General features: G+C 34.6%; 1 protein-coding gene across 1 annotated transcript in view; it reads left to right on the forward strand.

Moving 5' to 3' along the window:
- Positions 1 to 15159, forward strand: part of CNGA2 (cyclic nucleotide gated channel subunit alpha 2) — a 187182-nt gene that overhangs the window by 117510 nt on the left and 54513 nt on the right. The window contains exon 5 of the mRNA XM_044057085.1: positions 3370 to 3476. Within this exon, the coding sequence (XP_043913020.1) occupies positions 3370 to 3476 (107 nt within the window). The remainder of the gene's footprint in view (positions 1 to 3369; positions 3477 to 15159) is intronic.

Here is a 15159-nt window from a genome sequence, read left to right on the forward strand (position 1 = left end):
TCGCAATCTGGATATGACTGTTGCTTTCTTTATTAGTGCCTGTATAATCGCATGCCTATTAAAATGTCATTGCTTATATAAGACAGCTCAGTAAAGAAGGAGGACGTATATCACAGTGTGTGATATACCTTTAAGAAGCATTCCAGTCAGAGAGCACGTGCATATAAGTACTGAGCATGTGCAAGCAAGGCTGCCATTTCGAGTGAGCAGCTAGAATGAGAGCATGCATGCATGTAGTCAGTTAGATAGTTCATTTAAGTTCAATGTTCCTGCCATCCATCCTGATGTGTTTGTATACAATAAACTATTTAAACAAACACCTAAACCTCAATGTCTTCTTATCATACACAAGATGAGGAGCAACATTGTCTTTGAATACTGAGAAACTGAAGAATGTTTAAAGCTTCAGTCTTAAGATGAATGTGACTGATAGGATACAGTTTGACCAGAAAAGAGGTTACAGTTGTTGGGCGGCAGATTTGCTCCATATTGATAAGGTTAAAGGTCAGTATTTGATCTCCCCTGGTTGGGTTGCAGACTAACTGGTCCAGAGAGTTTGTATTAATGCAGTTCAGAAATTTCTGCGGATATGTGTTAGAGGATGTATATGTCTCTAAGTTTATGGAGGGACAGTTGAAGTCTCTTAGAAGAATGGAGCTTGACTTAATATATATAGGACCTTCATACTGGTAAGGTAGAAGGAATGGGCCTAGGGGAACATAGAGGAAATTCTGTAGTTGGCTATGATTTGAGAAGGGATTTTGTTTTTATGTTGGACGTGGTAGAGTTACAAGTCATTATTTAACAAGTCTGGATGTGTGAATTTTTTAAAAACATAGAAACACCTTTGCTTTTAATGCATTGGTCTAATGCAGTGGGCCTTTATGAGTGATAGGCATTGAAGCCCTGTACTGATGGAGTGCTTTCACTGTTCTTGAAACAGTCTCTGTGACAAAGCATATATCGACATTTTCCAGGATGTAAAGTTTGAAGTTTTTTGTTTGGGATCCTTGCATTAAGCGACAATAACTTAGTGCTATTCAGATTCTGTTTAGTCATGTTGGAAGCTTTAAAAGACTTACATTACCTAAAAAAGGCATTATGAGGGGGGACAAGTCTTTGGCCAATATATGGAAGCCTTAGGGGGAGAGTTGCAGGCCATCCCTTGAAAAGTAGTTGAGTGTATACCATGCCTTTGCAGGCTAAAATATATTATACCCCTTTGAATGGCACCGGAAGCTAAACCAATTGCTGAAACCAACTATCTTTTGTTCATATTGTGACATAATTGCAGGTGACAGTAGAATGCTGCTGGGTTCATACCTGCCTCATACACATATTCCAAGAGCTCCAGCATGTCTCTCTTTACATAGTCCTAAGAGGTACAGCTCACGCCATTTATATCCATATGTACAGTAAATGTATCACATGAGCATCTGAGGTGCAAGGACTTGAATGCATGCATGATGTACCTTTCTGATGGACCTTTTGCACATCTGCAAAATGAACAGCATCAGAACCACCATATCCAAGGATTTAAATTTTGCTTGTGGCATAAATAATATATGTTGGCTAGACAGATATGTGTTAAATGGGATCCCATGCTCTGGAACAGACTAACCATCTATGTGAAGCAAAATCTATTCCTAACCCTATTTAAGCATAACCTTGACCAATGGATAGGAAATTGGAAATTCCAGGTCAGGCCTCTATATCTCTGACAAATGGAGGCAGAAATTAATGTCAAAACTAACCTACCCCTGCAAAACTTCTAGAAACTTCCTAACATAGCCCCTCCTAATAAATACCCATGATACATAGGGACACAATTGGTTTGGACTGCACAGCTAGGCTTACAGAGGCGCTGGTGGTCATTAGCCTAGCATATACTTATGAACCTATGATCCTATGAACTTAAGTGCAGAATCCTGGAACCTGATACGCAACTGACTGTGACCATCTCCTTGCACAGTTTGATGAGTGGTGCAGTGGTTTGTCTCACTGTGGACACACCTGTGACTAGGGTGGAGGTTTGACTTATGGAACTTTGAACTGAATTAATGCGACTCACAGTTGTATGTTTCATGGTGGGTGCTGTTTGTGCTTGTGAATCTATGTAGATTGCTAAGAGTTCTTAGGTTACTATTAGGAGGCCTTTGCGGATTAGGTTGGTTGCTATTAAGAGCCTCAGCAAACGAAAATGGATGTATTTGGCCTGAGTGTGACTGGTGTAGTGGGGTGCTGATAGACTGCTTGTTTTTCTAGTGGCTTTATGTGAGAGCTTTGCCTCCAATAACATTAAACAGCTACATCTGTCACGCACTGCGTCAGTTCATTTAAGCAGAAGGTGGTGGTCAGTAAACTTGAGGCCACTGCTACGTTGTCTCAGAATACCCACTTTTATCTGACTGGGTACAGAGACAGATGGGAAGTGCATTCTCTCCTTTCTCCTCTTTATCTGATTACCTGTGTATTGTGTTTGAGGGGAGGACATTACTACACTTGATATATACTCCGCAGTGAGCTTAGACTTTGGGTGAATGGTTCTGGGAACCAGCCCACTTTTTTAGTAATGAGCATTTCCTCTGTTCTCATTGGTCTGGTTGTATCTGAATCACATATCATGATGGATCGATGACGCTTCAGAATGGCAGTCAATCCCCAGCTGCTTCAGTAGCTTAATGGTGCATATGCCAGAGCAGTGACTGAGAAGGTCTGAGTTCAAGTCCTAGCTGAAACAAGTGCTTCTTGTGTGCTATAGTCCTATACTTTGAATAGGGCCTAGGCTTCCAGTTAGTATAGCAGTTATAATTTTGGGAGTCTATTGATCCACTCTGTCCTTCTCCCCTGTCAGATTGCTAATATATACATGTGGGTATGCATGTATTTGCATTCACATACATATAGCAAATATATAGATTAAACAAAATTCATATTTTTCAAAAAAAATGTTCTGTAGGTCTTTGCACTTCAGCTTAAAACAATATCTATTTTTGTTTAACTTGCAAAAACATTTCCAGTACTTTTCATTTCCTTATTGGAAATGTGGATTTTACATTATGCGCAAGGTATTAAACAATATGTATTCAATAATCCATCTGTATGGTTTGCTTACAGCACTGATCCAGTGTAAAAGTTTGTTCTTCTGTCATGTCTTATGAATATTCTTTGCTGGTTAACTATAATGATTGCTCATTGTATCACCAAAAAGGACCAATTCTCATTGCTGAGTGATGAACCCTTTGTGTTTTCTTTACCATGCATTTTAGTATATAACAAACAATAACCTTCTGAAATATGTAGGAACTTCTCATTATATCTTGCTTTGTTCCACAGTCACTCTCTGATCTTTTGATTTCTGTCCTCTAGAACATGTTTTGATGATCTCCAAATGAACTGGTTCATCATGTGGTTGGTACTAGACTACATCTCTGACATAATCTATATCAGCGATACCATTGTTCGATTAAGGACTGGTAAGTGAAAGAGAACATGGAACAAAGTAAATTTTATATAGCTGGTCTAAAAGTACTATCCAGTAGCTAGAGAAAAGGGAGCTGACTGATCATAAGTCTAGCTTAGATGATCCTCATATGTTAGCTGTTTGAGGGGAGCATGTGCCCGATGAGAAGAGAGCATGCCATTCCTTTCATGTTGAGGGTAGTTAGTGCCTGATGAGAAGAGAGCATACCATTCCTTTCATGTTGAGGGTAGTAAGTGCCTGATGAAAAGGGAGCATACCATTCCTTTCATGTTGAGGGGAGTATGTGCCTGATGAGAAGGGAACATACCATTCCTTTCATGTTCACAGATATTCCTCGATATTGGACTCTGGCCCCTGTCATGACTAAAAGAGGTCCTCATCAATCAATTCATGTATTAGTTAATGTACACTAAATAAACTGATTCTTCTTAATTTCATTTAGCATATTTTTGCAGGAGCCAGAAACTTTTAGGGAACTGAAACGTTGTTTGTCAAACAAACATAACATAAATAAGCAGAGCTATTCTGGTATCTTTCAGTTTCTTCAAAGTGAAGGCATCCATAATCAGTTGCATAATATTGTCTTGACACTTAAGTCCATTACTGCCAAATTAAATTCTAATATGAACAGTTATCAATGTTTTTTAGTTCTTCTTATAAAAATAAATACGTACAATAATAACACAAATTCCAGGTAACTCAGAAATGAGATATAATTATGGCAGACTGACTGTGCACAGACACAGATACAATCTGCCTACACATCAGATCTCAACAAGGCAAGGAAGGACTCAACTCACTTATTCCAATTCATCAGGAACCTGGCATAACGAAAATAATAAAAGTAATTTATTTTTGTGGAAGGAGAAATATGCAACCCTTGCTTAAAGATACTGACTACATTGTTGCACAACCATGCACAAAACAGACACCACAGAAAGTGAATAACTGTCAGTGCATAAATATAAATCACATTGGCAGTGATTCTCTTTGGTCAAGTCTGCTGTTTCAATTTGGTGAGTTCAGATCAAAAACAAGTTGAGACTTCATCCATTGAGTATATGTCAACTTGTAGGTTAGCTCACAAATATACCATTACCAGTTCACTTCAGCATAGTAAATTCATCTGGAGTCGGAGACACAGTACTGTTTGTTACTCAAGTAATGCTGCACATTAGCATACCTAGTGGTTTCACGTGCACTGTAAGTGTTACAATGCTAACTTGAAAGTCTCAGCTGTTGAGGGTTATATAACCAAAAAACATGAATAAAACTAAGCATAAGGATAAGAAATTATTTTGAAATACTCTGTAAATGGAAATAACCATAAAAGCAACATCCAGACAGTTTGCATATTAACATGAAATGTCTGTGAAAGAAATATTTTACTAAAACTACTAGCAGACCAACAGTTTCTACTTATATAAATTATACATTGAACTTGTTTAGAAACTTTATATATATATATATATATATAGAGAGAGAGAGAGAGAGAGAGAGAGACAGAGAGATATGAATATGAAAATAATAGAGCTTAGTGTTTGACTTTATTTCCTATTGCTTTCATACCAGACTGTCCAGAAAGCCTAAACTTTCAGAAAATGTTTAAATTTTAGATGCAAATAATAATAATTATTATTATTATTCATTTGTTAAGAAGACCAAACTACTTACTACAGATTATTTAATAGCTAAATATGATTTAGACAGGGATATCTGACTTATAGTGCAGGTTAGTAAACATTTTTGTTTTATTTCTAAAATTAACTTGGTGTCAGATCTAGCTAAAAAGAATATCCACCCATTATTGATTTCCTAAATAATTTTAAAATAAATAATGACTATGGGAACTCACATTTATCTAAAATATATAAAATAAAAAATATATACATGCTGTATCAAAGATAATTATTAGGATTATGCCTCACAAATAAGTGGTCTGTTTTTTAATATCAGTTGATAAGAATGTAATTTTAAATACCTTCAAATAAAATCACATCATCTACTGTTGGAAATCTTTACACAGATCATTTATAACTCCTCAAAGAACTGAAATTATATATAAAAAGGTATGGGTTGTTGGAGATGTACATCACCAGTTAAAATTGCAGCTGATAATGTATGATTGTAAAGTGTTATATTCTTTCTGGGAATAAATTCAGTTTCCTGCAAGCATTGTGGTGCAATAAATGTAATGCCAAATGTGTAGTATTTATTTATTTATTAAATTTGTTAACCGTGTATATCCGACTGAGCCAGGGCCCCATTTTCAGCTGAGACCCAGGGAGAAAACATTAGTACAAGACAACAAAACAAGCAATAATACAGTACAAGCAATAGTACAATACAATCATAGTGCAATAACAACCAATAAAACAATACAAGAAATACTACAATGCAAGTACTGGGTATTTTTATATACTAAAACAAATTAAGATAAGGAGGATAGAGTTTTTGATGAGAAAAGTAATAGAAGTGGGTAAATAATTAACCTGGAGAGTGGCAAGAGCACAGCCAATGACTGGTGATGTATTCCTTTAAGAGAGATTTGAACTGATTGTGAATAGGGTTTTTGCTATGGTCTCTGGAAGGGTGTTCCAGAGTTTGGCTATTTTGTGTGAATAGAGGGTGCAGCCATGATAGTTGGGGCATTGGATGCCTTTAGTAAAAGTTTGTTGGAAGATCTGAGAGATCTGAGATTAGTACTAGGTTGAACGAAATGGGAGATGGCAGGGCAGTTGCTGGGATGGTGGTGACAAGACTGCAAAAAGAGGGTGCTATCTTGGCACCCATTGGCACACCTCTAATCTGTTAAATTTTTTTTGTCTGGAGAAAGGCCCAAAAACAGGGATATTTTTTTAAATATTGCTCTTACAAACTTAGAAACTTGAAAAAATAGCAGGTTTTGCATTAGCATGAAATTTCTGAAGGGAATGAAGCCTGAAACTCAAATGTCTGTCATTATATTCTAACTTCAATTTTAAATGATTTGCAACTAGTTTTTCAGAAAACCACAGTTTTATGAAAAATGGACCAAAAATATGAGGCAAAAAATCTGGACATTCTGAGAAAATCTCTACAGTTGAGAGGTATGAGTCAGCTGCAAAAATGTTTGCATTCAGGAGCTTTTTTAACACATTTCCTCAAGATAAAATTGTATTCAGAGAAAGCCTTTTCCTGATGAACGTTTCTGTAAAACTACATATCAGAGATAAAACACAAAATACTGCCAAGGTAAGGCTCCAGATTCCGGTTGTAGAAGAAACACATCAAAGGTTCTTTCCAGCAGCACTGACTTTATTAAAACACAAGCATTTTCACATATAGCTTCATCAGGTGTATGCAACAACATAAAAAACACACCTTTTTATATCATTTACTTAAGTCACATGGCACTAATTAATCAAGTCTTAAAAAGACATACATAATTATATTGTAATGGTAACAAAAAACAAAAACTTATCCTACCTACGTAAGGCTCTCTTGCTTAGCAGGGGTCTAATAGGGACACAGTCATTAAGACCATGTCCATGATTCGCTCTCAGCCTCACAATCCAGTTTGCTTCCATTTTTTCCGTCCTAGATTTAATGTTACCTCCCCTAATGTTGGTATATGTTCTGCCTATCACTACAAATATAAAAGTATGCTGTTCACCCATACTTGTAACATGCTTCGCTAAGGCATTAACATTACTACTTTTCTTTATGTGATAAAGGTGTTCTCTAATTCTTTCCTTTAAAGTACGGTCTGTTTTACCAACGTAGAATTTATTACATACTGTACAGCTAGCTAGATAAACCACATGCGAAGTATCACAGGTTGCATTTACTCTAATATCAAAAACTTGTCCAGTGTCAGGGTGTTTAAAACATTTTTCTTTACTAATCCATTTACAAAAATTACATTTACCACATGGTTTTGTTCCATGTTCATAATCATTATGTAATCGATCCTTAGTTGTACATAACCTACTTTTCAGATTTTTCTTATTTTTAAATGAGAATTGAGGTTTTGAGCCTACTATTTCTCTTATTTGGTTGTCTGTAACAAGAATGTTCCAATGTTCATTTATGATATCCATATATTTTCTAACATCCCTTATATATGAGACACACATTCTAAGCTTGTTATCATATATACGGTTATTCTTTTGGATTCTCTCTGAAAAGTATGGTTTTGCTCTTGTCTCTCTTAACTTCTTAATCCGCACAATATTGTGTTGGATCTTTTCCTCATCATAACGCCTCTCCAAGAGTTCATGGCCAGCTCTCACTATCTGTCTTTCATATTCTTCCTTCTTCACACTCAATCTAGAGGCTCTAAAAAACTGATTCTGAGCCACATTTTTAAAAATATAATTGGGGTGCATACTATCCCTACTTAATAATTTATTTGCATAACACTCTTTCCTGTACAGTCTTGTAATAACTCTATGTGTGTAATCTTTCTCTACATATACATCTAAAAAGTTAATGCCTATGTCTGAATAATTTAAAGTAAATTTAAAAAAATCTGAAGATTCATTAATAAATGTGACAAATTCCATTAATTGTACAATTGTCCCTTTCCATAAAAGAAAAAGGTCGTCCACAAACCTTCTATAAAATCAAATCAAATCCTTGAATGGACCACCTACCAAAAATTCTGACTCCCAAACAGACATAACTGCATTTGCATAGCTATTTGAACAAGAACTCCCCATCACAACACCATTCTTTTGCCAATATATTGTCTCTCTAAATATGAAGACATTATTTTCAAGCAGCACTAAACTCATTAGCATCTGTATTAGTTCAATTTTTTCAACATTAAAAGTACCAATCTCTTCTATTAGCTTCCTTAAATTCTTAATACCAGCCCCATTAGGAATGACGGTAAATAAGGAGACCACATCCAATGTAACAAAAATAATATTATCATTTATAATTCCTTGATTTGTAAATTCACATAAATCACGTAAAAAATGCTCTGTATCTCTCAAAATAAAAATAGATGTATCAATTAAATCCTTAAAATTTTTCTCTAAATAGATTGAGATGAGCTTCGTGCTCCAGCCATTTCCTGCAACTATTGGTCTCATAGGGGGTCTGTGTAAACTTTTATGTAACTTCGGTAAACCTTGAATTATAGGGATAGTGGGATTTAATGTAGTGAAATATTTAGCTAACTCACTATCTATGAGATTTAATGCTTCCATACGTTTAACTTGGTCATTAATGGAAAGTATCATTCCTTTCACTTGTGTTGGTGTAACAGTTTGATAAAAATTTGTGTCATCCAGCATTTCATACATTAGAGTATCATAATCTATCCTGTCCATTAAAACAATTTGTCCACCCTTATCTGCTGGCCTTATAATTAAATTGGCTTCATTTTCTAAATGCTGTAAGGCATCAAATTCCTCCTTACTTAGATTATGCTACTTGTTCTTAACTCTATTCAATTTCTGCTCATTATACACTTTATAAATATTTGAAATACAAATTTGCTCAAAGGCATTAATCAATGCAGTTTGTTTGGGCACAAATACACTCAGTTTTCTAAAACAACAGTCATGCATACCCTGTGTTTGTTGATACATAGATTTCAAAGTCAAATTCCGTGTAAACATTTTTAGGTCAAATACAATATCAGTAATACTCATATCAACAGTGGGTATAAACAAAAGTCCTTTTTCCAAGACATTAAGTTCAACTTTAGATAAAATATGTGTAGATAAATTAACAACTAGTGTCTTACTTGTTGAAATGCTTTCTTGATGGTGTATGGATTGATAGGCCCTAGCTATGGCTAGGATTGTATAGGCCCTAGCTATGGCTAGGATTGTATAGGCCCTAGCTATGGCTAGGATTGTATAGGCCCTAGCTATGGCTAGGATTGTATAGGCCCTAGCTATGGCTAGGATTGTATAGACCCTAGCTATGGCTAGGATTGTATAGGCCCTAGCTATGGCTAGGATTGTATAGGCCCTAGCTATGGCTAGGATTGTATAGGCACTAGCTATGGCTAGGATTGTATAGGCCCTAGCTATGGCTAGGATTGTATAGGCCCTAGCTATGGCTAGGATTGTATAGGCCCTAGCTATGGCTAGGATTGTATAGGCCCTAGGGCCGATAGCCTAGTACCAACCTATGAACCTATGAACCTGTAGATGGTGATATGGTGGAAGTTAGTTAACTAGGAGGGAAGAAATTGATAAAGATCTGGAGGGCTTTATTTAAAATAATTTTTAAAGGAAGGGAGGCACCAACATCCTGGAAAAAAGTTGTGGTGGCTATAATACCTAAAGACGGTAAAGATCCATCTGATCCAGTTTTATTATTTTTTTAAGCAATTTTATTGATTTTAAGTAAATATATATATAGACATTCACATGGTCTTTTAACACAAAAAAATTGCAGTTCAAAAAGGTGATCACATAGAATTCAAATAACAATATTTAACAAATAACAAAATGAAATTACTAAGACTATTTACAAAGACATCCATTGATTATTATTGTAATGACTAGAAAAGAGGCTGAAATTTAATTTATATGATATCATTATCAAACTCTTTTCAACAGATTCCGTAAATTGACCCATACATGATAGTTATAAGTTTTTCTACTTGTTCTAGATGTCATAGTTGCAATCTGTAATTGGCAAACTTCCACTGGAATTTTCTTAAAATCATTATAAGATGGAGAGGATTCAGATATCCAGTTCCTTGTTATAGTTTTCCTGGATACTGCCAGTATTGCCCAGAGTAAGGAATGCTTAACTTTTTTTACACAGCAAGGTATAGGTGTATTGAAGAGTATTAAAGATTTGGTCAAAGTGAAGTCTGTAAATATTGCTTGTAGAAGTTCATTGATACTTTTCCAAAATAAACTTATTGCAGGGCAGTCATAAAACATATGGGTCCAGTCAATGTTTATATTAGACTTACATCTGTTATATATGTTTTGTTTTCCATTAATTCTGTTCTGAGCCAGTTTTATATAGGCCCATTTCAATTTTAAACCATGGTTATACAATGTTTATGTCTACAATGGATAAAAGAATGGCAAAGGTGATGACAACATTAATAGATATGGACCAATGTGGTTTTGTTGAGCAGAGGCAAATATTTGACAACATTAATAGAACAATGATGATCCAGGGAGAAACAGAATACAAGAAAATACCACTGGTCTTGGTGGGTCTTGATGCAAAGAAAGCATTTGGCAGAGTAAGCTGGGATTTTATGAGTAGGGCAATGGAAGTATTTGCATTTCCTGATACAATAATAATGTTAATTAGAAGGCTATAAGAGGGATCGGAAGCAAAAATCAAAGTGGGATGGTTCCTCTTTGAAAAGTTATGTTTGAACAGAGAAACCAGGCAGGGGTGTCTTCTTTCCTTTTTGTTATTTGTGTTGTATTTAGAACCATTGGCAAAGAAAATACATGACTCAGAACTTCAAGGGTATAATTGGTATGGTGTTCAAGAAAAGTTCACTTTATTTGCAGATGATATTATTTTGCATGGATGGAACCAGAAAAGGACATCTCAGTGTTGTGGAACATTCTGAGACAGTTCCGTTACTTTTTTCCAGGAAATAGAATTAATGAAGATAAAGCAAAGGGTATAGCTATACAGCTATACATTTCATGCCCACAAAATAATTGGCTCTCCAATACCCATATTTATGGGAACATTATAAAATGAAGTGCTTAGAAGTATGGATTAAAAGGGATTATGTTATAGCAGCTAAGGATATGTGGAAAGAGAATAAACAAAAGATAATACAAAAACTGAGAAAGTGGAAGCAGTTGCCTATGGATATGGATAGCAAGATATAAGCAGTAAGAATTTTTTAATTCCTTTAATTTTATACACAGGTCAGGCAGATTTTTATCAACCAAAGGAGAAGCTGGGGATAGTGATTAATAAAGAGCTGAAGGATTTTATTTTTGGGAGGGGAAGAGGGCAAGAGTCAAGTGGGACAAGATGATCCTCCCAATAGAACAAGAAGGTTTAGGATTATCTGATTTGAAGGGATATTTTAGAGCTAAACAGTTAAGACTCTTACATATAACACAAGCTGAAAGCTACAATTCAAAGTAAAAAGCCAACATGGGACTGGAGAAAGGAGATTTTGCCAATAGGGATGACAGCAAGTAGAAGTACAGAAAATTGGCAAAATGGGGCTGAAATTTACTGGAGACAGCTGACAAAGGAACCAAGGTACTGGGAACAAATAATTAGAGAGGGAAAGGTAATAGAATGGGAAGAGGCCAATAAGACACTGGGATTGCAGGCTACTGATTGCCTTTATTATCAGGGATTGATATCAGAGTATAGACAAAGATAAAGGGACAGGGAGATCCTAAATGAAAGACCTGCACTCACTGAGATTTTAATTGAGTCTAGAGCAGAAGCTGCTGTAAAAAAGGGGATAATTAGTAAGGCATGAAAAATATTGCAAGATAATTATGTGAATTAATCAGAAGAGGTCAGTAAAGATTAGGTACAGAGATTAGGTATGCAATTCACAAAGAAACAGTGGGAGGACATATGTATGGCTCTCAAATATGCAATAAAATTTAGAAGATTTAGTATTTTTGCCTGGAAGTGTTTGCATAGATACTTTTATACCCCAAGCAGACTCCAAAGAATTTTTCCTACTGTAGATGGCAAATATTAGAGGAGTAATGGGGGAAAATGATACCTGGGAGAATATGTTCTCAGATTGTAATGAGTTGGCAGACTTTAAAAATTCCCTGCAGAGTACTGTGTCAGAAATACTAGGCAAGCAAATGAGTGTAACTAAGGAAATTATTTTTTTCAGCTGAGATACAGTATCTAAATTGCATAGACGTTGATATAGTAAGGCCTGGTTAAGTTTAATTCTGGTGGCTGCCCAAAAAGCAGTTACTAGAAAATGGAAATCAAAATCTAAGCCAACTATACTTGAAGTAGGGAGTAGTGTCACAGAGATAAAAATAACAGGAAGTGGGATCTTTAGAAAAGGGTAGGAGTAAATTACACAGAAAAATGGAAATTGTGTAAACAATACATGCAGAAAAATACTTTGGAGGAGGAGTGAGGTTTAAGATGTGGCAGAAATTGAAAAATGTAATGTTGCGTTGATTATATGGTACGTAACAATATATGTGATTTATAATGCTTGTAAGTGTGAACTTTTTAATATGGTTTGATTACTTTTATATGAATGTAAGTTTGCCTCTTTCACAAGTGACAATTTATTAAAGGTGTTTAAAAAAAGAATCAGACACAAAGTCCCAAAATCAGAAACAGATTTTAAATATTGCCATTATATTAAGAAAGCTGCTATAATGCAAAGCTTTGCATTAGCAAGCATGTTTTCTGAGAACATAAAGTCAGAAACCCACGTGCTTATCATTACTTCATGACTGCAATTTTACAAGGAACTGACCAAAATACCTCTCATCTTATTATCTCAAGAATTCTGCATGACATATTTATTCCTTGTAAAAGTTTTTATAAGTTCTTCAAATGCTATTTCTAATTATACTTTCTTGATTATACTGCTTATGCCTGTTTGTAAATAATCTGTTATGCTTTAACTAATAATAATCAGAACTAAATAAGAGTAAATAATATGTTTTATTTTTAACTCTATTAATATAAACAGTAAGTAACATTCCATTGTATATACTTCTTACAGCTTTCTCTTACATTTTTTATTTCTGCCTCACTCCTTTTATTTTCTACTCTCTTTTCTTTTCTTTATTAATATATAGAAATACTTTTGATTGTGTGGGCACAGTGAATAATAGGATTTGTATGAAAATTGAGTTGGGAGAAGAATGTTGAGTTTTATTGCTTGTTGGTAATTTTGGGCTTAATTTCACTTACATAGAGGCTGTAATGATCTGTGGAATACATTGTGAAGGTTTTGTCATGTTTAGATGCATTTACACTGCTAAATGAATGTTTGTCACTAGTTTTAATAAGTTTCCCAAAATGTTAAGAGAGACAATCTGAGATGTGGGCTGTCTCATGCACAGTGTTCATGAGTTACTTCAGAAGCTTCAGCTCACAGAATTCTCACAGAGAAACTGAAAGCAGTTAGTATAACCTTTGACATAGTTATCACACTGAGACACCACAGATTCAGGAAAATACTCTATTCATAAAATATGTCAGTTATAATGTTTTGTTTCATAACCAGTCAAAATATCTGAAGATTTAATGGCAAGCTGTGATTCAATTTGTTTCTCTTTCTGAAAAGAAGTAAGAGGCTGTAATGGTCTGTGGAATACATTGTGAAGGTTTTGTCATGTTTACATGCATTTACACTACTAAATGAATGTTTGTCACTAGTTTTAATAAGTTTCCGCCAAAATGTTAAGAGAGACAATCTGAGATGTGGGCTGTCTCATGCACAGTGTCCATGAACTACTTCAAAAGCTTCAACTCACAGAATTCTCACAGAGAAACTGAAAGCAGTTAGTATAACCTTTGACATAGTTATCACACTGACACACCACAGATTCAGGAAAAATACTCTATTCATAAAATATGCCAGTTATAATGAGTCTAAATGATGTAGTTTCTTGTAGTATGTAAATGTCTTATTTTAGAAGGCATAGAAAATGAAACATTTATTTAAATGTTTTTGAAAATCTACTTAACAGCAGCATAATAATCTGTGTTAAAAATTTGTGTTCCAAACATATACTTTACTATAACTCATTTAATTCATCTGATTGACAAGCATAAATAATCTTATAACTCTATTCTGGAAGAAATGTCATGTGATATATTTTAAAGCAGTAGGTTAGCATGATTGTAAAATCTGGTTACTAAAATGTGTTTGCTGTGCATTATTTTGTATAAAGCAGACAGATTTATTCTTGGGACAGCAAATAGGATAGTGCTCAACAAAGACACAACTCAGTGAGATCATATATATATATATATATATATATATATATGTGTGTGTGTGTGTGTGTGTGTGTGTGTGTGTGTGTGTGTGTGTGTGTGTGTGTGTGTGTATGTGTATGTGTGTGTGTGAGTGTGATGGCTTTTTTTTTATATAATAATGCAAGTGTTTCTGAGAATCTGCATAACTATCCAATATGATTTATAATAATTTTTATGAATACAATATTTTACTCTATTGACAAAATTAATGTTTGCCACAAGTTTTAATAAGTTTCCCGCCAAAATGTTAAGGGAGACAATCTGGGATGTGGGCTGTCTCATGCACAGTGTCCATGAACTACTTCAAAAGCTTCAACTCACAGAATTCTCACAGAGAAACTGAAAGCAGTTAGTATAACCTCTGACCTAGTTATCATACTGACACACCACAGATTCAGGAAAAATACTCTATTCATAAAATGTCAGTTATAATGAGTTTAAATGATGTAGTTTCTTGTAGTAAGTAAATGTCTTATTTTAGAAGGCATAGAAAATGAAACATTTATTTAAATGTTTTTGAAAATCTACTTAACAGCAGCATAATAATCTGTGTTAAAAACTTCTGTTCCAAACATATACTTTATTATAATTCATTTAATTCATCTGATTGACAAGCATAAACAATTTTATAATTCTATTCTGGAAGAAATGGCATGTGATATATTTTAAAGCAGTAGGTTAGCATGATTGTAAAATCTGGTTACTAAAATGTGTTTGCTGTGCATTATTTTCTATAA

The sequence above is a fragment of the Protopterus annectens genome, chromosome 15.part0, assembly GCF_019279795.1.
Source record: "Protopterus annectens isolate FY-2018-M chromosome 15.part0, PAN1.0, whole genome shotgun sequence".
NCBI lineage: Eukaryota > Metazoa > Chordata > Ceratodontiformes > Protopteridae > Protopterus > Protopterus annectens.